Genomic DNA, 24,598 nt, shown 5'->3' with positions numbered 1-24,598 from the left:
TCACCCACCTTAGATATTGACCACTCTTTATCCCTTCATGCATCTGTTCATTCATTGCTGAATGATATGTCTTCTGTAATTTCTCATTTTTTTCTCATTGTTTCTCATAATTGTCATCTACATTATCTGTCATATAAACCTTTTAACACACACACACACCCTAATTCAGCAACATTCTGTTCTCTATTAATGCAATGCTGATCATTTCATGCTTATTGTTTGCTCATGTCTTGTATATATATGTATCCAGTCACTGTTTTAGTGCACTCGCCTATGACGCCACAGATGTTAAGAGACAAAAAGACCCATGTGAAGAATTTAAGGTTTCAATTTAACTTCATCGTCTGCATATCCACCCTGTTAGGAGGCTACAACAATGTGCTTCAGTTTGCACAGAGCAGCAGCAGCGACAACAACAGCAGCAGCAGCAATAACAACGTTTCTGGTACAGGTGAATTTCTCCTTCCTATTCTCCAGGCTGCTGGGTGTGGCCAGAGTTGTGGTCTACAACAAACGCGTATCTCAATCCCTTTCAGGGCACGACAAAGACTAGATCCTTGGTTAACACAATTTAAGAACTGTTACAAACCCCTGTCCCGCCCTGCTGTTGGTAATGCGGATAACTGTGCCATTTTGCTGCCACCTGAATACAGTACAAACAAAGGCTTAAACAATTCCTGCACTATTAATCTAACCTGAAAGACATTCACGTCATTGTGATCTTGTTTTGTGGACCTATTATGTCATTCCTAATGAATATTTGATTATTTGTGACCACCGCTTACATATTGTGTGTTAGAGAGGTACGAGGTGTGGCCAGTACCGCCCATGGGATGAAAAAAGGAAGGCAGTTGGCACTTGCCCAAACCAGAAAGACAAAGAAAAGCACCAGGACACAAACATGTACTTGAGTCTCACAACCTGAGGACTATACCAGCGGCCGATGCAGATCTGGGTGAGATATATCTACTCTATATGTAATTATCATATAATATGTCGTCTAAAGCTTATGTTCAAATGTAAAGCGTTTCTCTGCTGATCTATATTATAGAAATTTCTTCTTTTCCATTAACAGTAAAATTATTATTATTATATATTCTGAATTCATTCTAAATATATGTTAATGACAATTCGTTTATTGGTGTAACATTGCCATTATTACTGAAAACTAAATTAGGCTTTAAGGTTTTAAGTTCAGGCAGGTGTGAACTTCCTTTGACTGTCAGCAGGTACACAGCTTGAACATCTGCATGATTTAGCGACATTTTATTTTATTGACATTGTATTTATTTATTTATTTGCAACTAATTATAATATAATTATATAGATAATAATAATGATAATAGCATTGTGCCAAAGGTTTATGGTCAGTGGTCAGTAATTTATTGTCTACTGTCATTATAGACATTATAAACCTGTACTGTATGTAAACATCTGGTTGTATTTACTGTGGATTATAAGTGTATTACAGTTTTAATAATTGCCATGTGTACATCAGACTGTAAACCACACTTTGTTCCTTAATTAAACAATTTCTTCTCCTGCCTCAGGATTGGAGTCAGCCCTGATTTTGGCTGGATGGATAGGAAAAAGAATTTAAGGGGGGCGTTTCTAGTAGTCTTTATTACCACTGTTATCTCGATCATCATCTTCTTGACCAATGTGAGAACACCCAGGATATTTAATTTAATCCCACAGCCACACGGGCCTGTGAAACTGGACTTACCTGAAGTGTCTGACCAGACCATTACCCCACTCATCAATACAAAGCACTTACTGGTGTCAGCCTTCATGGACCAGAGGGTCACCGGCTTTGACATACGCATCATTGGCATATTTAGGAGAGACTCCATCCAATCACTTTACTGCATTTTCCTCTGTCATAGTTCTCCTTTCTTCATATCAAACACAACTCCAACAAACATACAACAGGCAGACCACTATGATTTTCCCTTCACCGCTACATTTGTCATGTGTCAAATTCCTCAGAACTGCGATGCTACACATGTCGCTCTTCTGACACAACCGGATAATGTGAAGGACTTAAATCAGACTTGGCTTCCAATAAGAAACAAAGTGGCGACAAAGAAGGAGGATGACTTTGAGTTTGACTTCACAGTCTGTGTCTCCAACCTGTTCGGTGGATACAACAATGTGCTTCAGTTTGCACAGACGCTGGAGATGTACAGGTGAGCACAGCAGCGACACTGTCAATATAGATACTGTTACTGCACAGCTGGGAGTTTCATCCCAGTGCACAGGTGCATCTGTTGTTGGACTGGTCGTACTTCTCTATATGCAAACGGCAGATTCTGTACAAGGCAAAAAGGAAGATGAACTCATAAACTAGATGAAGTGGACAGAGATATTAAGAGATTAAGTCCAAAACTGTAGAATCAGATTAGGTCACGTCAGGACAGGACAGGAATTCGCAGAAAATAATATTATCTTAAGTTATCTCTTTGAATACCAACACAGTGCCAAAAGGTGTGTCACTATAATACAATATGTTTTTACTTTCTTTTGTTACCAGGCTGCTTGGTGTGGGCAGAGTGGTGATCTACAACACCAGCTGTGGTCCAGAGCTCAACCGCCTGCTGCACAGCTACAGCCAGGAGGGCTTTGTGGAGATGGTCCCATGGCCGATCGACAAGCACCTGAAACCGGCATGGGGCTGGAATATCTTAGAGCACCCAGGGGACGTGCACTACTTTGGCCAGGTGACCACGCTCAATGAGTGCATGTACAGGTCTATGCGTCGCTCACGCTACGTCCTGCTGAACGACATCGATGAGATCATCATGCCGTACCAGCACGACAACCTGACGACCCTGATGGACACGCTCCAACCGCAGCATCCCAATGTACGGCGGCTTGGGTATCATCCAAACTTTAGAATCACATTTAAATGATGGTTTATGCTTCCACCTTTACCATTTATTTGTATCACATTCTATAGACAGGAGTTTTCTTTATTGAGAACCACATCTTCCCCAAGAAACACTTTGAGCCAAGTCAGCGGTTTCACCTGCCTCAGTGGAGCGGCGTGCCGGGAATTAACATCCTGGAGCACGTCTACAGGGAGGAACCAGACAGGACCGCATACCAACCTTACAAGCTGATAGTTCAGCCAAGGTGAGCGTTCGGAGAGATACCCACTAATATGTTAACATGACAAACTCAGCCTAACTGTGTGCGGCAGGATGGTGGAGGAGACGTCCATTCACGAGATGCGGAAGAATTTTGGAGAACGGTTCAAGGTTCCACCGGAGGTTTGTCGGATCATTCACGTCCGCGTGCCTCTGCAGGGCTCATTGACGCTGGAGCAGCTGAAGGTGGACAAACGACTTTGGGATTTCCATGAAAGAATGATTCCCAATGTGGACAACGTGCTGAGGAAAGTGGGACTGCTGAGCTCAGACCAGCAGAAGTGATGACTGAGTGGATCCAAATGCTTTTTATATTGTTATCAAGGGAAGTGGTGGTACTGTTACTGTTATAAATGATGATACCTGCTGGTGGACTGATTTCTTTGCACATAATGATTTGCACATAACGTAATAGCTCTTTATAGTGTTTTGATTTTTTATTGAGGTACTGTAAATTAATGAATCAGAGGGAGAGATTTTTATTTATCTTTATGGGTTTTACCTTATCATGACGTGACATATTTTGCTTTTTGAACTTCTTCTGTGGGTTCCTGTGCATCGCTCTCTCTCGCTATTAAATGTTCAACAGACTCTACTTTTGTCTCCTGGAAACAGGGAAGTGTCACGTTCCTCTTTAATGTTCTGCATCAATTGCTTTAGCTCAGGTTCAAAGGATGCACAAAGTCAGCACACATGAAGCCGACACATCACAACGGAATAAATTGTATCTCAACCTCTAATACCTCATTCAACAGCATCTCACAACTTTATTGAAATATCCCAAGGTGTATGTGCTGTTGCTGTGCTTAATAAGAAATATTTGAAACCCATACGTCACACTGTTGACAAGTTTTTCAACGAGGGAAGAAGAAGCCAGGTACAGTCGTAGCACTTAAAAGTGTAAGCCTTTATGGCGCAAAGTTTTCATTTTTACCGCGGTATCACCTTCTTTTTACCGCGTTGGAGCGTGTGTTATGTCTTCTTGGCCTATAGGTGGCGTCTCTGTCTGGACACATCACCTGTCATTCCGGCTCTTACATTTCATTCAGAGTCAGAGCAAACTATAGGTCGGTCCGAGTAAATTGTGGTCTGAGTAAATTTTGAGTTTGGTTTCTCCACATACTCAAAAGCTGCTATAACGAGAGAACGACAAATTTTTTCGTTTCTCTGCTTTTTTTATCAAAACGAAAAATCAGTTTTAAATCCAACTTCGTGCCTTGTGCTGAAGAAAACAACACTTGAATTCTGTTTGTCGCTCATATCAAGAGAAACGAAAATTCAGTTTGTTTTGTATTTTTTCTTTATGACCAACAAACCAGAAGACAAGTACAGATATACACATAAAATACATTTATAACACAGACTGATGAATAAACATTGATTCCTATTTTATGTTATTATACTTATATTGTCGTTTTGGATTGGCTGGAGAAGGGGTTTTGTCTCTCGGCCGGCCTGGGAACTGTGTAAAGACATCAGAAGCTTCGGCAATTGACAACGAACACTAGTATTCGCGTATTGCGAGCAAAGACGCATAATAATCTATAATATTTAAGAATGAACAACTCTACATTTACTGATACAATTAATATGACATTGTTTTGTCTTCGTCCTTAATGTGCAGACACAGATAGAAATGAACAGTCGGTCCTCACATCTTTGTTAGTCGGGGACGCACCCGTTGCGCAGTTGCGAAGCAACCGTACTGCAGTAAAAAAGGTGGTCGTTTGAAGTGCTATGACTGTAATGACGTGTGGAAAAAAAGTGCATAACCAGATCGGTGCGTGCGCAACCAGGGGTGTGTTCTAGAAAGCAGGGTTGATTAACCTTCTGCTAAACCCTGAACTCTCGCTTGATTAACCCAGAACCTGCTTACTCCGAGTATGTCAGTTCCAAAACACCTGATCAGAGTTAAGTTATTCTACCTCCTGTCGGTAACCCGGAGTTGCACGAGCGGCTTCTGACGTTATCACGCCATTCAATGGTCATTATCAGTGGTTATCAGCCCATACGTATGAGCCGGTAGGTGCCCATCTACCTGCTGGCAGCGGTGAAAAGGTGCAGTAGGTCCTCGTCATTGATCCGTAAGGTTGATCACGGCTCAGATGATTGAACCAGCAGAGTCAGTAGGGGCGCTGTTGAGCGGTTGTTGTTCCGACGGGAGGATCGAAGTTTTTGATTTTGATTCATTAGCGAGCATAACTTAGCAAGTAGCTAGCGGTATAGTGTTAGCTAACTGTAACCTGAACCCCCCACCTGTTATCCAGCCCTAACCCTAACCACAAGAACCTCTAAACCTGCTAAACGTAGCAACTTAGCTAGCTGTTAGCTGTTCGCGAGTAGGAAGAGCAGGCACCTACTGGCCCATACGAATGCGCTGATAAGTTCTGATCAGCCCATTCGTAATGGCTGATAACATCCGAAGCGGTGATTGCACGGCGTGTATATAAAGACATTGTTAATTGATCACCAAATTCACGAGTCACCACGGAAAATCGAAGCGACAAAAAAAGGGCAACATATTTCACGAACGCGGAGGTTTTAATGCTGGGGTATGAAGAATTTAAGATGATTATAATTAGAAAAAACAATACACCGTATCAGTGAAGGAACGAGAGTGGGCTTGCCAAAAATTCACTGACAGACTGAATAAATGCATGAGTTTATTTAATTACAGTTATGTTAACTTGTCTTCTTTTATTGTAATGAAAAATTAAACAAAGTAATTTTATAAGATTAGAAAAATATTGAATAATGGTAATATTCTTGTTTAATGAGGTGTATTCCTTCTGTAGCAAGAAGAACTCTGTCACAAGTAAAAATGAAACACAGAAACATCTTAAAAAAAGTAAGATTTGATTACACATTTACAGGATCTATGTGTTAAACATGTTTTAACATTTTTTTCTGTAATGTAGCTACAGTAATAGAAGGCTGTGGCTCGTCAGAGGTGAGGGGCCACCACCACCTCCCCTCACCCCATCTGAGTGGTGGAGGGTATTCCTGGGGGCATCACACTACCTCCCACACAAGTGGACACACAAGTGTGAAATACTTCTTCACTACTTAGTGAAATAAAAGTTTAGCGCAGTAGTACTATTTCACCAGATTTTTTATGACGTTGAATCAATTAGCAAATGATGTGGTCTTTGTGGCTAATTGGAGCACTTTTTGGGGAAAACCTGGGCTGATTAGAAGAGACGGTGTCCATCCCACGTTGAACGGAGCCTCTCTGCTCTCTAGTAACATGGCCTTGATGCTTAGTCTCCCCACTCCGTGACAACTCAGAGTGGAGCCCAGGACGCAGAGTCGCAGTCTTACACGCCTCTCTGCACGTTCTTTACAGCCGCCACCCACTCTTAGTTCTAGTTATTGCATAGAGACTGTGTCTGCTCCCCGACCACCTAAACTATACAAGTCACAAACAAATCAAAGAGGAGTGACTTACCAGAATTTAATAAACATCCAAACAGTTCCTCTTAAAGAACAAAGTAACAGTAAGTTAATAAAGTGTGGTTTATTAAATATTAGATATCTTCTAAATCCCTCTTAATAAATCACTTGATAAGTGACCATCACATAGATCTGTTCTGTCTCACTGAAACCTGGCTGCAGCAGGATGAATATTTTACTTTAAATGAGTCGACTCCAATGAGTCACATTAACTGTCATGTTCCTAGAAGTACAGGTAGAGGTGGAGGAGTAGCAGCAATTTATAACTTAGATTTATTAATTACTCCTAAACCTAAACATGTTTATAACTCATTTAAGAGCCTCACTCTGAGCCTTTCTCACCCAAACTCTAAAACCCAGAAGCCAGTTGTGTTTTGTATTGTTTATCCTTCTCCTGCTCCATATTTAGAGTTCTTAACTGAATTCTCTGAATTCTTATCTGACTGTTCTTGGCACAAATAAAGTCATTGTAGTGGGAGACTTTAACATTCATGTAGATGTTGACAGCAACTGTCTCCGCACTGCTTTGAACTCCCACTATTGGTTTTACTCAGCAGGTAAATTAACCCACTCATCGTTTTAACCCTTGATCTTGTCCTGACATATGACATATATTTTTGAATTTACCATAATTGACCTTGCAGCAGCTGGAAAGAAATCTTACTATAGCAGATGTTTACCTGACAACACTGTTGCCAGACTCAAGCAGATGATTCCATCATCTTTTGCCTCATTGTCATGTAGCTACACAGAGGAAAACAGTCACCTTAATCCTTATGAACAGGTTGATTGTCTTGTAGATGGTGTTGCAGCTTCTCTGCATTCAATGTTAGACACAGTGGCTCCTCTGAAGAAGAAGGCAGTGAATCAGAGGAGGTTAGCTCCATGGTATAACTCAGAGATCCGCAGCCTAAAGCATAAGACCAGACAACTAGAAAGGCAGTGGCGTTCTAATAAAATAAATGTAAACTGCATAGCATGGAAGGACAGTCTAATATAATATAAAAAAGCACTATGTGCTGCTGGAAAAACACAGAAGAAGAAAACAAAAAACAGTATAATATAGTGCATTACCGCCACCTAATGTATTGGATTGTGCATTATTCGTAACAACGCAGCCAAAAAACCCCCAAAAAACTCATCTCCACTAAACCTAAACACCGCTCTGTGTCCTATTTCCCTACCGCCTACAGTAGCTCCTGAATCACCTGCTCACTCAATTCATCCCTCACTTCCCCCAACTTTAACCCTGTTATGCCCAGATGGTGAACTGCAGCCTTAACAATAATCTGTATTTTATCGGTCTTTGATTTGACGTCAGATGTAACACTACTACGAAAGTCAACCAACTTTTCCTTCTTAACCCTCCCTCTTTTCCTTTTCCTGCTTCCTTTCCTCATCCTGAAGTCTTTCCCTTCCTATGATCTCCACATTACTCCTCTCCACTACACTCACTGCCTCTGCGTATGTCATCCTCTTCTCCTTCCTCATCTTCTGCACCCTGAACTCCTTCTTTAAAACCTCACGCCCCCGAAAGCTGCACTCTGCTTCCCTCCACAGTTACAGCACTTTGGCTCCAACCAGCTGTTTACGCTAGTTATTTTGTGGCTGCGAGAAGGCATTGGCCAATTGAATGCAAGTTAAGCAACCCCACATGACCAGCCCATAGATTCTGTGGACCACAGGTGGTAAATTTTGCGACTTAGTGACGGTATATGAGAGAAAGTTTGAGGTTGCAAGGCAATAAATAAAGATAACAGTTGCACGTAGCTAGCAAAAACAAAGGGAGATACAGGAGAGAGGGAGAGGCAGCTTTTCTGGATCTATGGAAAGTAGCCCTGTACATGTTGACCATGTTTGGCTTCACACGCAACTGCGAGGCAGCTTTCTCCACAATGAAGAAATATCGTCAGCCTATAAATACCTGGAAACACCATACTGTACATACAAATGTGTACGAGAATGGCCTGAATTCATTCAAGCCCAGCTTTTAAATTCTAGCTGAGCAACAAAGTGAGGGAGTTAAATATACAGTATAAGGGGAAGGACCCTAAAACTGTTCAGTTGTGTTAGAATATGTTTTTTTACCTGTTAAATTTGACGTTTTTTATGCCAATTGTAATGGAAAAATTGTTTTTTCCTTATTCTATGCGGTTATTATATGATTCATGACTTGTGTTCTCCAATTAATATCTCATGTCTTCCATCTGTTTTATGTATTTGACATTTCACCTACATTGTTTAATGGTTGTCTCTGCCTGATAGACTCTGGACTCTACTGTAGCTCCCAAAGTTGTGTCTCTCTGTCTGTTGAGACTTAGCGCTCCTTCTTCTCTGATAGTCAGACGCCAGTGATGCGGGTGTGAGAATGTAAACATCTCCACACACAGTGACGTACACAGACGTTCCAGCGTAGTCTGACAGAGAGGTTAAAAGGCAGAAGCAACTTGAGGATCGTGGGCTCTTTGCATCACACCTTTGTGGTGAATGCACTGATCTCCCCAGCTGGTTTTTGGTTTGTTGATGTGCACAATCAACATCCATTTTTTTAATTTGCTTTGCCCATTATTTTTATTTTTCTTTATTTTTAAAATACATCACACAAAAGAAAACTCTCTCATCTGCTTGTTTATGGGAAATTTCCACAACACTTTCCTTCCTATATTTGATTTCTTCAAAGTTGAGGCACTTAATTTTTAACAGAACAGTTTTATTCTTGCTTATTTTGAAAAGCAGCCCTGCTTTTATACCATAAATTAGATAACATTGTAAATATATGCTCAGTTCGATGTTACATAACAAAAGATTTGTCTAACATTTTGAATTGTACAGATTCATTTGCTTTGACAGTCAAATATTGATTACATATAGGCTAATAATATATTGCAGTAAATAGTCAGACATTAGAATTTTCTGGACCTTTGCTTCCAAAATATTTGCGTAACGGACCTCTTTAAATTTTAGTTGAATACCCCTGTAACTATAATAAATATATATAAATATATGAATAACTAAAAATCAATGTTTACTGCAGGCTAAAGGTAAATAAAACAAAAAAGCTAAACATGCAACAAACTAGAGATGTCCAACTCGAGCAGCGCCACTCGGCACAGCATTGACCTATTGAAGAAGTGTCACAGAGTAGCGTATCAAGTACATATCAAGTGTCGACACGTCACCTGACTGCCAAACTGCTTATCTGCAGTTTGAACGGACTGCCTGTCTTAACATGTCAAAGCTTTAGAAACATGGAAAGCAGATGTAACATCTACAAGATAGACATGTTTCACATTACAGATATCTGTAGTGTATTTAAGTCCAAACTGTAATTAAAGATACTCACAACCACATTTTGACAAGTCACATGGCTCCTCCCCAAAGCTGGAGAGGTATTGAAAGGCCATGTTCTGTGGAAACAATTTTAAAAAAGAAATCTTGATTTAACAAAATGATAAACATTTCTCCTCAATATAGTAAAAAACAAAGTTGCATTAGCACAATATACAGTGTTTATAATATCTGACTATCAAACATATTTGCCATATCAAGGCTACAGATATGTTATTACCCACAGAGAAACACAATTAAACACTTTTGATTAAATAACTTCAATTTAAGAATAAAACATGCTCTGTGATCCTGAAAAAACACGTATCAGTCAGGGTGTGATGGTCAGTTTGCTCTGCTGCAGTTCCCACATCAACCAGCATGTGTCGCTGTTCTGACTGTGTCAAATGGTGTCGGGCCACGTGTCGATTTCAGCCCAACTGCGTCATAGTTGCTCAGTGCGTCATAAGGCTTCGATTTCACCATCACTACCACAACCACAAACCATGAGGAACACGGAACAACCTTCCCAGCAGGAAGCACAGGTAACAAGAAACAATAAACCGACAACCAGTGACCACAAACAAGGAACTTAAATACTAATCCGGACAGATGACACAATCAAAATAATGAAAGACAATGACATCCTTGACAACACCAACTTTGCACAGTTTTAAATTATAACACCTACATATATACAAGTAAGCAAGAAACCAGGCCTTGATGTCACTGATTTGACTAATTTTAGACCCATCTCCAATCTGCCCTCATCTCAAAAATCCATCCATCCATTTTCTACCACTTATTCCCATGCGGGGTCGTGGGTGGTGCTGGAGCCTATCCCAGCTGTCTTTGGGCGAGAGGCGGGTACACCCTGGACAGGTCGCCAGCCCATCGCAGGGCAACGCACACAGACAGACAACCATTCACACACACACTCACAGGCAATTCAGAGCGACCAATCAACCTAATGCATGCATAGAGAGAACCCGCTCGAACTCCACACAAAACCCAGGACCAGTGCTACCCACTGCATCACCGTGCTGCCCGCATTGCAAAACCCTTCGAAAGAATTGTTTATGTGCAGTTAAAATCTTTTTTAGATGAGCAAAATGTTTCAATCTGGTTTTAAAACGTTGTATAGCACAGAGTCAGCACTACTAAGTGTTTTTAATCATATCATACGCTCGCATGTTCAACATACGCTTTACATGACAAATGATATTATGAATTATATATATATATATATATATATATATATCTGCATCGGTCGCTGGTAAAGTCCTCAGACTGTGACATTCCAGTACATGTTTGTGCCCTGGTGCTTTTCTCAGTTTTTAATGTCAAATATTCATGTAAAATATTCAAGAGTGATGTACAGTAATAAGTCTGCAAGACAATAATTACAATGATGTGAATGCCCACCAGGATGGAATAATAGTGCAGGACACAGATCCTAGAAATAGGCTTCACTATTATTCCAACACCACTGTGACCTCAGTAATAAACGTTGAATCATTAAGTCATTACCTGTCTGGCAACATCAGAGGAACTATAACCTGCTACTTGAGTGTGAACAGGATTAATGCGAGCTCACTTAATGGAAATGAAAACAATTGCATGATCATACGTAAAAGAAAGGAACTGTGCCTGTGGACAAAAATGCTCTTCGGAAAAAACGGAATGATTTACATAACTTGAAAGACTGGACAACTGCAAGCAAGGCACTTACCCCACTTTGATGGGTGTTAGTTATAATGGTTATAAGGAGGTTAGGTAGATAATATTTTAAAGAACATAATTAAAAGAACACTTTTACAAAGTGTGTTATGACAAACCAAGAAGCCGCTCCATTTGCACATTGTGGATTAAAAATGTGATACATTAACCCGCTTCGGATGTTATCAGCCATAATGGGCTGATCAGAACTTATCAGCGCAAAACGTTTATGCCACTGCTTTTTTGGGTCAATGTGGTTGTTGCTGTTAAGGGAGGTGGATCAAATCATATCAAATCGCAGAAAAGCACCAAAACATTGTATTCACCATTAAAAATCTTTTAAAAAATCAAAAAGACATTACATCATACGTAGAATCAGTTAATTCTATCAGCTTCCTCCTCTGAACTCAGCAGACCTGCTCTCCTCAGCATCTCGGTCACTCGTGGTATCACTCTGTCCTTAAAGTCCCACAGTCGTTTGTCCAGGTGCAGCTCCTCCAGCGGCCGTTCAATGGGATGGTTTGTTACACTATGGACGATATGACACATCTTCTCTGGAATCTTGTAATTTTCTCCGAATGCCTTGAGCATCTCATGAACTGACGTCTGCTCCACAAAGCTATGGAATAAAGACATATTAAGACACACATGATTGTTAGTTGGTTTTTCTTTGTTACCTCATCAGCTCAATAGAACAAAGCGCCTTGTCCTCCTACCTTGGCTGAACTAACATCTTGTGTGGGTGGTATTGGTCTTTATTTCGGTCCTCCCAGTAGATGCGCTGCAGAATGTTAAAGCCTGGGACCTGCCTCCATGCGTCCACGTAGCCTTTGTTACTTTCCTCTGTGGTTTTCTTGGGATAGATTACAGTCTGAATGATGAACACCCCCGTCTGCAGAACATGAATTTACACCGTGGGTACAATGTACAATGTAAAGACTAGAAAATGTTTTGGTTGATGCTATTCTGACATGTTAAAATACACCGTACATTGGGATGCTGTGGTTGGAGCGTGTCCATCAGGCTCGTCAGGCTGTCGTGCTGGTACGGCATGATGATCTCATCGATGTCGTTCAGCAGGACGTAGCGTGAGCGCTCCATGGACCTGTAGATGCACTCGTTGAGGGCAACCAGCTGACCGTAGTATTGTAGATCCCCTCCGTGTACTGACAAACGCCAACCATGAGACGGATTCAGATAATTGTGGATGGGCCACTGAACCAGCTCCACCAAACCCTCCTGGCTGTAGCTGTGCAGCAGGCGGCTGAGTTCTGGGCCGCCGCTGTTGTTGTAGACCACCACTCTGCCCACACCCAGCAGCCTGGAGAAAAGGAAGGAGAACTTCACCTGAACCAGAAACATAATAATAGTAGTTGTTGTCGTTGTGCTCACCTGTAAATTTCGAGGGTCTGTGCAAACTGAAGCACATTGTTGTAGCCTCCAAACAGGGTGGAGATGCAGACGGTGAAGTTAAATTCAAACCTTTTATTCTTCTCAATAATCTTCTTGTTTCTTAATGGAAGCCACGTCGGGTTTGTGGGCCTCACTGTGTCCGGCACAAGTGTAACATGTGTAGCGCTGCAGTTGTGAGGAATCTGACACATGACATCTGTGGTGCCGTAGGGAAAGTTAAAATGGTCTGAGTGCACTAAAACAGTGGCTGGAGTTGTATCTGACAAATGGTCTGCACAGCAGAACAGACAGTGCAGAGGCTGGATGGAGTCTCTCCTAAAGATGCTAATGATGCGTATGTCAAAGCCTTTCACTCGCTGGTCCATGAAGGCCGACACCATAAAATGCTTTGTGTTGTTTAGAGGGGTTATGGTCTGGTCAGAGAGCCGAGAGGAGCAGACGTTAGATTTATGTGGGGGCATGAACGTCCTGTACGTTTTGGGGATCCTCTCAAATGCAAGGGAAATCAGGAGGCAGACAGTGATTAAGAGTAGGAGATACTTTGCATTCAAAGAATATTTGGCTTTTTCCATGACGTCTGACCTGAGATAGAAAAATTAGATTATGAGTAACAATTTATAACACAATTTTTTTAATAAAGTGAAACTTTCAAGTGGGAAGATTTCAGTCCTTTTATAGAAGTTAAGTTAATTTAGTGTTTGTTTTTAGGGTTTAGACATGTTCATGTGATTTACCTCCTCCTGTGCAAACAATAATTAATGGTAACAGACAATCGACTGCTTTAGTTATTGGAACTGTACCAATGATTGTTAAAATGGCTCACGGTGACTATATTTGTTTACATCTAAGTAGCAGAGTTTTATTATTAGTTGATAATATGTTTGTTTTCTCCATATTTCACCCACACTGTGTAAATTTCAGCACAAATTTGTTTAACTTAAAATTTTTAAGAAATACAGAAAGGAAATAGATGTCCAGCAACCAACTACCGCTTTAAAGAAATAAAAACATTTCTAACAGTATAATTTTAATGACATACTTACTGAAAAACTATTCCATACTGGTGAAAAACTCTGGATGCAAACAGCTCTGCTTCCTCCTCCACTGACAGTGTTTGTGGATGTAACTGAACTAACCTGTACCCGGCGACAGTGTCAGTCCTTGTAAATAGAATAAAACAAAAAGCAGCATGAAAACTTAGAAAAGGTTCTTACTTTACCTTTAAACAACTTTGACAAAAGTACGGATGTTCAGGAAGCCAGGAGTAGATGCAGCGAAATATGATTTATTAACAAAACATAGATTATACTTAGACAAATAACAAAGGTATAAAAGAGAAGACTGTTGCCGCACAGACACACCCTTCTGTCCGCTCATTACAGTGACCACATGCTCACAAGAACAAATACACAATAACACATGCACATCATAACTCCACAGGCGGCTTTAACACATAATTCCTTCAAAAACAAAGTCGAATTATGAATATCATTAGTGTCTGACATATGATCATATATTGTCCCTAATGTGCTTAGAGGGGTGATGGTCTGGTCAGAGAACCGAGAGGAGCAGACGTTCATAGATTTATGTGGCGGCATCAACGTCCAGTAGTTGTTGGGCATCCTCTCAATAATTAAGAGGGAGACAACAATGAAGAGTAGGAGATACTTTGCATTCATAGAATATTTGCCTGTTTTCTTGACCTCTGATGAGAAACAAGATCATTATGAATAGTGTGATGAAAAATTGCATTGTTATGTATATACCAGTGACGTGCGGTCAGGGTAGGCAGGAGAGGCGGGGCCTCACCTCGCCTCGCCTGACAATACCAGCACGTGACTAAAAAACATATAAAATAAAAATGTATTTCTGTCTATTGGTCTGTGTTATACACAACATTAATATACATATTTTTCGTATAATTTCAATTATCTTAACATTTTCCTGAGTAAAAATCGTTAAATCTGTGCACCCTTTAATGCAGGGTATCCCCATACATGGGTTTCACCTTTCTAAAAAGACTTACTGAATGATGCCAAGAAAAACAATTCAAGTCCTTGAGAAGTAAATTTGAACCTTGAGTGAAGTATTCTGTTATCCTAATGAAGAGCAAACCTGTAAAACTGTTTGAAGCAGTATTAAAAATTTTAAAAAGAGCATAAAACTTCACTGAGGGTCAAAATTTAACATTCACGCCTCTCTATACTTCAGAATGATTAAACATGCATTCTGAATATTAAATAGTGAAAAATACACACTTTTAAAGCTATTAGGATTGTAAAATCGGACTCCAGAGGACTTTGAACCTAAGTTTGAACCTAATAATATCAGGAGATAACAATTTTCTACCTTTCTGTGGCATAACAATGGCTTTACTATCACTACCGATGCAGCTGGTGTCATCAGGTCTGGTGGAAGTTAGAGGAAACACAGAATGTTTGTAGTGCAAGTGCAGAGAGCAAAAGCAGAAGCAATAAGTCTTTCTATAAAGTTTTTTTTCATCCTGGCACCAGACCAGCAGCATTTTATTTACAAGCATCTCTGCTGTTTCTCTGCCATTAGTTATTTTGAAGCTTTGGATCTTAGATCCTTTTGAATTGGCCTCGGTTCATCTGTAACAACCTGTTTGTACACGGTGGTTAGTCCGCTGCCAGGTGAACAGCTGAGAAATGAAGGTTGTGTGTCTGTTCCATCCACCCCCTCGGCTCCTGTCCTGAGCTCAGCAGGCCTGCTGTCCTCAGTGTCTTGTTCACTCCACTATCAGCTTGTCCTTAAAGTCCCACAGCCGCGTGTCCACGTGGAGCTGCTTCAGCGGTCGTTTTATGATGTTGATCGGGTGCTGAATGATCCGGCAGACTTCCAGAGGCACCTTGAATATTTCTCCAAACATCTTGAGCACTTTGTGTACAGAGGTCTGCTCTACCAACCTGTGACATAAAGCAGGACGCTAACCATCTGCTAAACCCTAAACTCTTGGATGATTAACCCCAAACCTGCTTACCTTGACAATTGTTGGTTCCAAAGCACCTGAGAAGAGTTAGGTTAATCTACCCTCTGTTGGTAACCCAGAGTTAATGCACGTGCACGGTGTATATATAAAGACATTGTCAATGGATGGCCGAATTCATGAACCATCATAGAAAATTGAAGTGACAATAAAAGGGCAACATCTTTCATGGAGGTGGAGTTGGAGGTTTTAATGCTGGCATATGAAAAATTCAAGCCAATTATAATTAGAAAAAACATTACAGCCATATCAGTGAAGGAACGAGAGTTTATTTAATTACTGTTTTGTTACCTTGTCTTCTTTTATTGTAATGAAGAATTAAACATAACTTAATTTCACAAAATTAATATTGGATAATGGTAATATTCTTGTTTAATGAGGTGTAATCCTTCTGGAGCAAGAAGAACTCTGTGCCAAGTCAAAATGAAACACAAAAACATCCTAAAACAAAGGTAAGATTTGATTACACATTTACAGGATCCATGTATTAAACATGTTTTAAAATTTTTTTCTGTAATGTAGCTACAGTAATAGAAGGCTGTGGCTCGTCAGACAGGTGAGGGGCCACCACCACCTCCCCTCACCCCATCTGAGTGGTGGAGGGTACAGTATTCCTGGGGTCATCACGCTACATCCCACACAAGTAACTTAGTGAAATGTAAGTTTAGCGCAGTAGTACTAGTTCACCAGATTTTTTATGACTTTGAATCAATTAGCAAATGATGTGGTCTTTGTGGCTAATTGGAGTAGTGTTTAGGGAAAACCTGGGCTGATTAGAAGAGACGGCGTCCATCCCATGTTGAACAGAGCCTCTCTGCTCTCTAGTAATATGGCCTTGTTGCTTAGTCTCCCCACTCCGTGACAACTCAGAGTGGAGCCCAGGACGCAGAGTCGCAGTCTTACACACCTCAAAGAGGAGTGACTTACTGTACCAGAATTTAATAAACATCCAAACAGTTCCTCTTTCAGAACAAAGTAACAGTAAGTTAATAAAGTGTGGTTTATTAAATATCAGATCTCTCCCATCTAAATCCTTGTTAATAAATGACTTGATGAAGTGACCATCACATAGATCTGTTCTGTCTCACTGAAACCTGGCTGCAGCAGGATGAATATGTATCTTTAAATGAGTCCACTCCAAAGAGTCACATCAACTATCATGTTCCTAGAAGTACAAGTAGAGGTGGAGGAATAGCAGCAATTTATAACTCAGATTTATTAATTACTTCTAAACCTAAACATAGTTTTGAGCATTGTTTATCGTCCTCCTGCTCCATATTCAGAGATCTTAACTGAATTCTCTGAATTCTTATCTGACTTAGTTCTTGGCACAAAGGAGACTTTAACATTCATGTAGATGTTGACAGCAACTGTCTCCGCACTGCTTTTAACTCCTTAATAGACACTATTGGTTTTACTCAGCAGGTAAATGAACCCACTCATCGTTTTAACCCTCGAGCTTGTCCTGACATATGGGCTTGAAATTGATAATTTAATAGTTCTTTCCCAAAATCCTCTGTCTGACCATTTCTTATTATATTTTTGAATTTACCATAATTGACCTTACTGCAGCTGGAAATAAATCTTACTATAGCAGATGTTTATCTGACAACGCTGTTGCCAGACTCAAGCAGATGATTCCATCATTTTTTGCCTCATCGTCTTGTAGCTACACAGAGCAGAACAGCACACGCTCGTCGCGACTTCCTCTTTTCAAACGTCTCGCTATGAAAAGAGGAAGTCGCGACGAACATGTTTTGTGCTCTGCTGTAAAGCGCGTAATACGGGCACAAGACGCTTTTGAAGCGCGGCTGGCTGGACGACGGATGAACGAACGACGGCTCACTTGACCGCAGTGGCCTCCATGCTGTGGTCTGTGTCCTCCAGCTGCTGTGGTGTCAGAGCTTCCACCCCGTTCTGGTTGTTGGTCAGACGCTTCTTCTCCTTCGGTTCTTCTGCTGACGGTGGGAAAGGAGTCCAGATCCGGATTTACCCTCTTCGCGCTCAGTTCTGCATTAGGATAGAGAGCAGAAACAATGGGAGCAGAAACAATGGGAGCATTTGCTCTTGACATGATATGTGTGTGTAGTGGCAGAGTGCAAACAATTCATCCCCAGAGTTGTTATCTCCTTTCTTTCCGTTACTCTCATTTCTCTTTTGTTTCTTTTAGGGGTTTAGTTTCAATAGTTTTGCTTTTTTGAATCTCATCTTTTCTCTCTAATTCTTCTTTTAAGGTGCATATGTCTTTTACACTAAGCGATTCTCCTTTTGAACCCATAACCAGTTTCCCATTCATGGAAACATGAAACCCACTAATAACCATATTTACTTTTTGCTTTTAATTACAGTACTTTTAATTTTGTATGGTTGCTGTCTGGTGGTGAAGACTCAGATTGCCCCAAACCCGTCTTTCAGAGTCTGGCGGTTTACCTGCCTTAGATTTTTTGTGTATTCCAGCCGGAACCTTTCCAAATTTCTCTTCTACGTGTCCATAGAAAGGGAACCGCTCAGATCTAGCAACAGAGTCTTCCCTGAAGTGATCACTCACCGTCAGGCCCCTCTAGGCCCGGTTCCCGTCCGTTTGTAGAGGTTTGGAGGCTGAGGACTATCATCCCTGGTCACACCGTCCAGACGACCTGCAGCGGATCCTGTTCGTAGGCGCCAAAACTGTGGTGGAAATTTCCCATAAAGAGGCAGATGAGAGTTGTCTTTTGTGTGATTTATTATAAAATAAAGGGAAAATAAAAAAATGGGGAAAGCAAATCAAAAACATGGATGTTGATCGTGCACACCAAACAAAAACCAGCTGGGGAGATCAGTGCACATGTGATGCAAAGAGCCCACAATCCTCAGGTTGTTTCTGCCTTTTAACCCCTTTCTCTGGCTCTGGTGGAATGTCTCTCTGCACCTAACCAGCACATGATGACTGGGTTGGAGAAGAAAAAGCACAAAGGCCCAATTTTTCCATTACAGGGTGAAGCGAAGCAGAGTGGTGCAGGCCTCAGCTGACGGTTGAAAGTGAATGCTGCGAACTAAATAAACAATTACGATTTCTTAGCTTTCTGCCGTCTCTTTGGTTTTAGTGACATCTTGAAATATTCTGCAGCAACACTGGCGTTTGTCTCCTTGTAGGTCGGTCTTGTTCAGCGAGAAGCACCATGATTCTGCACTAAAATCCAAGCCTGTCTACAACAACTGCATTACATATCATTTAAGAATGAAAGGGACACTCAGATTCCTCCATATTATGTGAAATGATCCTTTTTGCCTCTACAAAAAGTCTACAAGAAAGACATTTTGCCTCAGACTCACAGACTACAACTAGTGCTTTCCTTGTTTTCTCTGTACTTCCCCAGCATTGGTCTGGCTGGGAGGGGGGGCGGAGCCAGCCTACTGCACCAATACTGCTCTGTCCGCCATTGTTTTTCTTGCATACTCGTAAAGCACTAATATTCAATGGCCGAGGTTCCCGCTGTCGATTATTTAGAAGACAGTGAGTTTTTCAGCATGCACAGTCTGATATTTGTGGTTAGTTGTATGAGCCAGAGTACAGCTGCTGGTGAGAAACCGGTGTTCCGTATTAAGTCGCGACCACGTTAACTGACGACCGACTTCCGAATGCCGCCCCAGTTGCTCTCAGTTACAGCAGCTGTTTGTAGTGTTACTGTCCTTGCCGATGTCGTGTCACTGTTTCGTTGATGTCTTGTCATCTGTACACGTTTTACGTAGAGTTTTAAAAGAAACAACCTGACGCAGTCTGAACACTGCTCGTATTACAGTTATGTAAGTAGCCTTGACTGAGTTCAATATTCATCAATTATAAATTCACAACACTTTGTGAAATAAACAAATTTTAACGGGAATCGATCCCACAACCACTCCAACAAAAACTGACCATAAGTCCACATACAGAACCACTGAGCCACAGGTAGATCGACCCTTACCTCCTTAACTGGATTTTTTTTTCATAATTATAAATCTTTATCGTATAACCTTTGTGAAATAAGTAATTGTTAAATGACAGTTGTGTTGTTTACATTTGGCAGTTATAACACTGCAGACAAGCCTAAATGAACCAATGCCCTTTAATCAGACTGTAAACCACACTTTGTTCCTTAATTAATTAAATTAATTAAACAATTTCTTCTCCTGCCTCAGGTTTGGAGTCAGCCCTGATTTTGGCTGGATGGATAGGAAAAAGAATTTAAGGGGGGCTTTTCTAGTAGTCTTCATTACCACTGTTATCTCGATCATCATCTTCTTGACCAATGTGAGAACACCCAGGATATTTAATTTGGTTCCACAGCCACATGGGCCTGTGAAACCAGACTTAGCTAAAGTGTCTGACCAGACCATCACCCCACTCATCAATACAAAGCACTTACTGGTGTCAGCCTTCATGGACCAGAGGGTCACTGGCTTTGACATACGCATCATTGGCATATTTAGGAGAGACTCCATCCAATCACTTTACTGCATTTTCCTTTGTCAAAGTTCTACTTTGTCCATATCAAACACAACTCCAACAAACATACAACAGGCAGACCACTATGATTTTCCCTTCACCGCTACATTTGTAATGTGAAAAATTCATCAGAACTGCGATGCTACACATGTCGCTCTTCTGACACAACCGGATAATGTGAAGGACTTAAATCAGACTTGGCTTCCAATAAGAAACAAACTGGTGACAAAGAAGGAGGATGACTTCGAGTTTGACTTCACAGTCTGCATCTCCAACCTGTTCGGTGGATACAACAATGTGCTTCAGTTTGCACAGACCCTGGAGATGTACAGGTGAGCACAGCAGCGACACTGTGTCAATATAGATACTGTTACTGCACAGCTGGGAGTTTCATCCCAGTGCACAGGTGCATCTGTTGTTGGACTGGTTGTACTTCTCTATATGCAAACGGCAGATTCTGTACAAGGCAAAAAGAAAGATGAGCTAGATAAAGCATTTCCATACACACAGTGAATGCTGCCATTCTGAATGTATTCCTAGAGAATTGCTGAAAGTAGCTAAAACACTAAAGACAGCTGAAAATAGCTGAAGCATTTCAAGAACAGATGAATTTATTTAAAAAGAATGAGTTGTTTAAACAGAGCTGAATCTTTGCAGAAGAAGCTAAAGCAGTTGAATTTCAAATTGAGGTATTAAAGTAGCAAGTAAGTAGAAAAAGATTTGCTGAAATTTAAATTCAAAGAACTGCTGAAAATACAGGAATACACAATATATGTAAATGTAACAAAAACAGCTAAATCTGATAAATAAATAGTTTCAGAGATCAAGAGATAAAAGAATAGCTTAAAGTTATGTAAAAGTAGCTGCAGTTTGGAGGAAACGTGTGCAGGTAATTGCTAAACAGCAAAAGAGTCTTAACTAGTCATAATAAACCACTTGAAAGCAGAAATAGTGCTATTTCTAGCTAAGGATTTGGATTTGTCCTTTTCTTTGAAAGTATATGGAAGAAGATGTTGTGGGTAATTGCTAAATTGTATGACAGACTCATTAACTACTCACAATAGACCACTTGAAAGCAGAAACATTGCTATATTTAGCTAAATACTTAGATTTTTGGTCTTATTTTGAAAGGATATGCACGAAACGTGCATGCAATATTACTAAACTATGAAGTAGTCTCATTAATTTGTCATATTTAACCAGTTAAAACCAAAATTGTGTGGACAATCGCTAAACTGTAAAACAGTCTAATTAGCAGTCATTACCCATTCGGAGGCATAAAAATGACAAAAAAGCTAATAAATTAAATTGGTGCTTTTATTTTGAAATGATATGAAAGAAGCAAGTGTAAGTAATTGTTAAATTGTAAAATAGTCTCTAACTAACTTATAATAAGCCAGTTGAAAGCAGAAATATTGTATTTTTAGCTAAAGATTTCGATTGGTGCTTTTATTTTGAAAGGATACAGAGGAAGCCTGTGCAGGTAATTGCTAAACATTGCTAAACAAAATAGTTTCATTAACTGTTCATAATAAACCAGTTGAGGGTAGATATATTGCTATTATTAGCTAAAAATCTGGAGTAGTGCTTTTATTTTGAAAGGATTTTCAGGAGGGATGTGTGCTTAATAGCTTAATTTTAAAATTGTCTCATTAACTAGTCACAATTACCCATTCAAAAGCAAAAATAGTGCTATGAAACATTTGTATTGGTGCTTTTATTTCGAAAGGATTCAGAGAAAGTGTCTTATTAATCACTAAATAGCTAAAAAAGCTGTAGTGATGAGTTAAAGACAAGTGATGGCTTAAAAAAACGTGTCCCCACACTCTAGCTGTGACATCACACACTCTAGCTCACGCAATACACACTAATGGGAAAGCAAAACCACCCGATATATAAACTTCTATAAATCAAAAAGTATTACAGATATTAAAAAGTTGAACAACAGATTAATAGTTGAATAGTTGAAGATTGTTTTGTAGTTTAGACGGCATCTATAGCTTAAAGTATGCTGAAGTAGTTAAAGCTGAAAGAAGACAAAGCTGAGGAGGACTTTATCAGGGTTAGGATATTATTAGGATAAAGATTACAAAAACAATACAAGATTAGAAGAACAATACAGTAAATGCTTTGCAGCAGAGGGAAGGACTAAACTAGATGAAGTTGACAGAGATATCAAGAGATTGACTGCAAAACTGTAGAATCAGATTAGGTCACATCAGGACAGGACAGGAATACGCAGAAAATAATATTAGCTTAATTTATCTCTTTGAATACCAACACAGTGCCAAAAGGTGTGTCACTACAATACAATATTTTTTTACTTTCTTTTGTTTACCAGGCTGCTTGGTGTGGGCAGAGTGGTGATCTACAACACCAGCTGTGGTCCAGAGCTCAACCGCCTGCTGCACAGCTACAGCCAGGAGGGCTTTGTGGAGATGGTCCCATGGCCGATCGACAAGCACCTGAAACCGGCATGGGGCTGGAATATCTTAGAGTACCCAGGGGACGTGCACTACTTTGGCCAGGTGACCACGCTCAATGAGTGCATGTACAGGTCTATGCGTCGCTCACGCTACGTCCTGCTGAACGACATCGACAAGATCATCATGCCGTACCAACACGACAACCTGACGAGCCTGATGGACACGCTCCAACCGCAGCATCCCAATGTACGGCGGCTTTGGTATCATCCAAAGTCTAGAATCACATTTAAATGATGATTTATGCTTCCACCTTTACCATTTATTTGTATCACATTCTATAGACAGGAGTTTTCTTTATTGAGAACCACATCTTCCCCAAGAAACACTTTGAGCCAAGTCAGCGGTTTCACCTGCCTCAGTGGAGCGGCGTGCCGGGAATTAACATCCTGGAGCACGTCTACAGGGAGGAACCAGACAGGACCGCATACCAACCTTACAAGCTGATAGTTCAGCCTAGGTAAGCGTTCGGAGTGATGGCCACTAATATGTCAACATGGTAAACTCAGCCTAACTGTGTGCGGCAGGATGGTGGAGGAGACGTCCATTCACGAGATGCGGAAGAACTTTGGAGAACGATTCAAGGTTCCACCGGAGGTTTGTCGGATCATTCACGTCCGCGTGCCTCTGCAGGGCTCATTGACGCTGGAGCAGCTGAAGGTGGACAAACGACTTTGGGATTTCCATGAAAGAATGATTCCCAATGTGGACAACGTGCTGAGGAAAGTGGGACTGCTGAGCTCAGACCAGCAGAAGTGATGACTGAGTGGATCCAAATGCTTTTTATATTGTTATCAAGGGAAGTGGTGGTACTGTTACTGTTATAAATGATGATACCTGCTGGTGAACTGAATGTTTTGCGCATAATGATCATGTAATAGCTTTTTTTATTGACTTAAATCAATGAATCAGAGGGAGATTTTTTATTTATCTTTATGGGTTTTACCTTATCATGATGTGACATATTTTGCTTTTTGAACTACTTGTGTGGGTTCCTGTGCATTCCTCTCTCTCTTTTATAAATGTCCAACAGACTTTACTTTTGTCTCCTGGAAACAGGGGAACGACGGAATAAATTGTCTCAACCTAATACCTCATTCAACAGCATCTCACAACTTTATGGAAATATCCCAAGGTGTATTTGTTGTTGCTGTGCTTAATAAGAAATATTTGAAACCCATACCTCACACTCATCTACTGTCTGACTGCAGCATTTATAGAACATCCTTAGTCAGATATTACAAGTGAGTGAAAAAAAGACACTGTGTGCACAAAAAAGTTGTTGAGAAGTTTTTCAATGAGTGAAAAGGTCAGATACTTTTAATTACATGTGAAAAACAACCTGGGTAACCAGGGGGAAGTTCCAGAAAGCAGGGTTGATTAACCTTCTGCTAAAACCCTGAACTCTTGGTTTAGTAACCGAAAACCTGCTTACCATTAGTATTGTTGGTTCCAAAACACTTGAGAAGAGTTAGGTGTGGTGGAAATTTCCCATAAAGAGGCAGATAAGAGAGTCTTTTGTGTGATTCATTATAAAAATAAAGAAAAAAAATTATGGGGAAAGCAAATCAAAAACATGGAT

General features: G+C 40.5%; 2 protein-coding genes across 4 annotated transcripts; one reads left to right on the top strand and one right to left on the bottom strand.

The window, feature by feature from the left end:
• Positions 1–362: 362 nt before the first annotated feature.
• LOC114848579 (glycosyltransferase family 92 protein F13G3.3-like) lies at positions 363–23,857 on the top strand. Of its 3 annotated transcripts, XM_055505872.1 has the most exons (6): positions 363–451; positions 800–955; positions 20,227–20,865; positions 22,875–23,205; positions 23,301–23,476; positions 23,544–23,857. In XM_055505872.1, the coding sequence occupies exons 3-6, from the start codon at positions 20,858–20,860 to the stop codon at positions 23,773–23,775; spliced, it is 747 nt and encodes a 248-aa protein (XP_055361847.1). In that variant the 5' UTR covers positions 363–451; positions 800–955; positions 20,227–20,857; the 3' UTR covers positions 23,776–23,857. The 3 variants fall into 3 exon arrangements, with proteins under 3 accessions (XP_055361847.1, XP_028995029.1, XP_055361846.1); XM_029139196.3 differs by lacking the exons at positions 363–451; positions 20,227–20,865; positions 22,875–23,205; positions 23,301–23,476; positions 23,544–23,857 and adding exons at positions 1,551–2,189; positions 2,534–2,864; positions 2,960–3,135; positions 3,203–3,744; XM_055505871.1 differs by lacking the exons at positions 363–451; positions 20,227–20,865; positions 22,875–23,205; positions 23,301–23,476; positions 23,544–23,857 and adding exons at positions 1,990–2,189; positions 2,534–2,864; positions 2,960–3,135; positions 3,203–3,744 and having other exon boundaries at positions 803–955.
• Positions 11,183–14,233, bottom strand: LOC114848582 (beta-1,4-galactosyltransferase galt-1-like). Its single transcript, XM_029139201.3, has 5 exons — positions 14,105–14,233; positions 13,041–13,643; positions 12,639–12,969; positions 12,365–12,540; positions 11,183–12,267 (listed from the first exon to the last, which is right to left on the bottom strand). Exons 2-5 carry the CDS (start codon positions 13,631–13,633, stop codon positions 12,024–12,026), a joined length of 1,344 nt encoding a protein of 447 aa, XP_028995034.1. The 5' UTR covers positions 13,634–13,643; positions 14,105–14,233; the 3' UTR covers positions 11,183–12,023.
• Positions 23,858–24,598: the final 741 nt, after the last annotated feature.

This window comes from Betta splendens, chromosome 22 (assembly GCF_900634795.4).
Source record: "Betta splendens chromosome 22, fBetSpl5.4, whole genome shotgun sequence".
Taxonomy (NCBI): Eukaryota; Metazoa; Chordata; class Actinopteri; order Anabantiformes; family Osphronemidae; genus Betta; species Betta splendens.
This window is presented reverse-complemented; position numbering and strand designations above follow the sequence as displayed.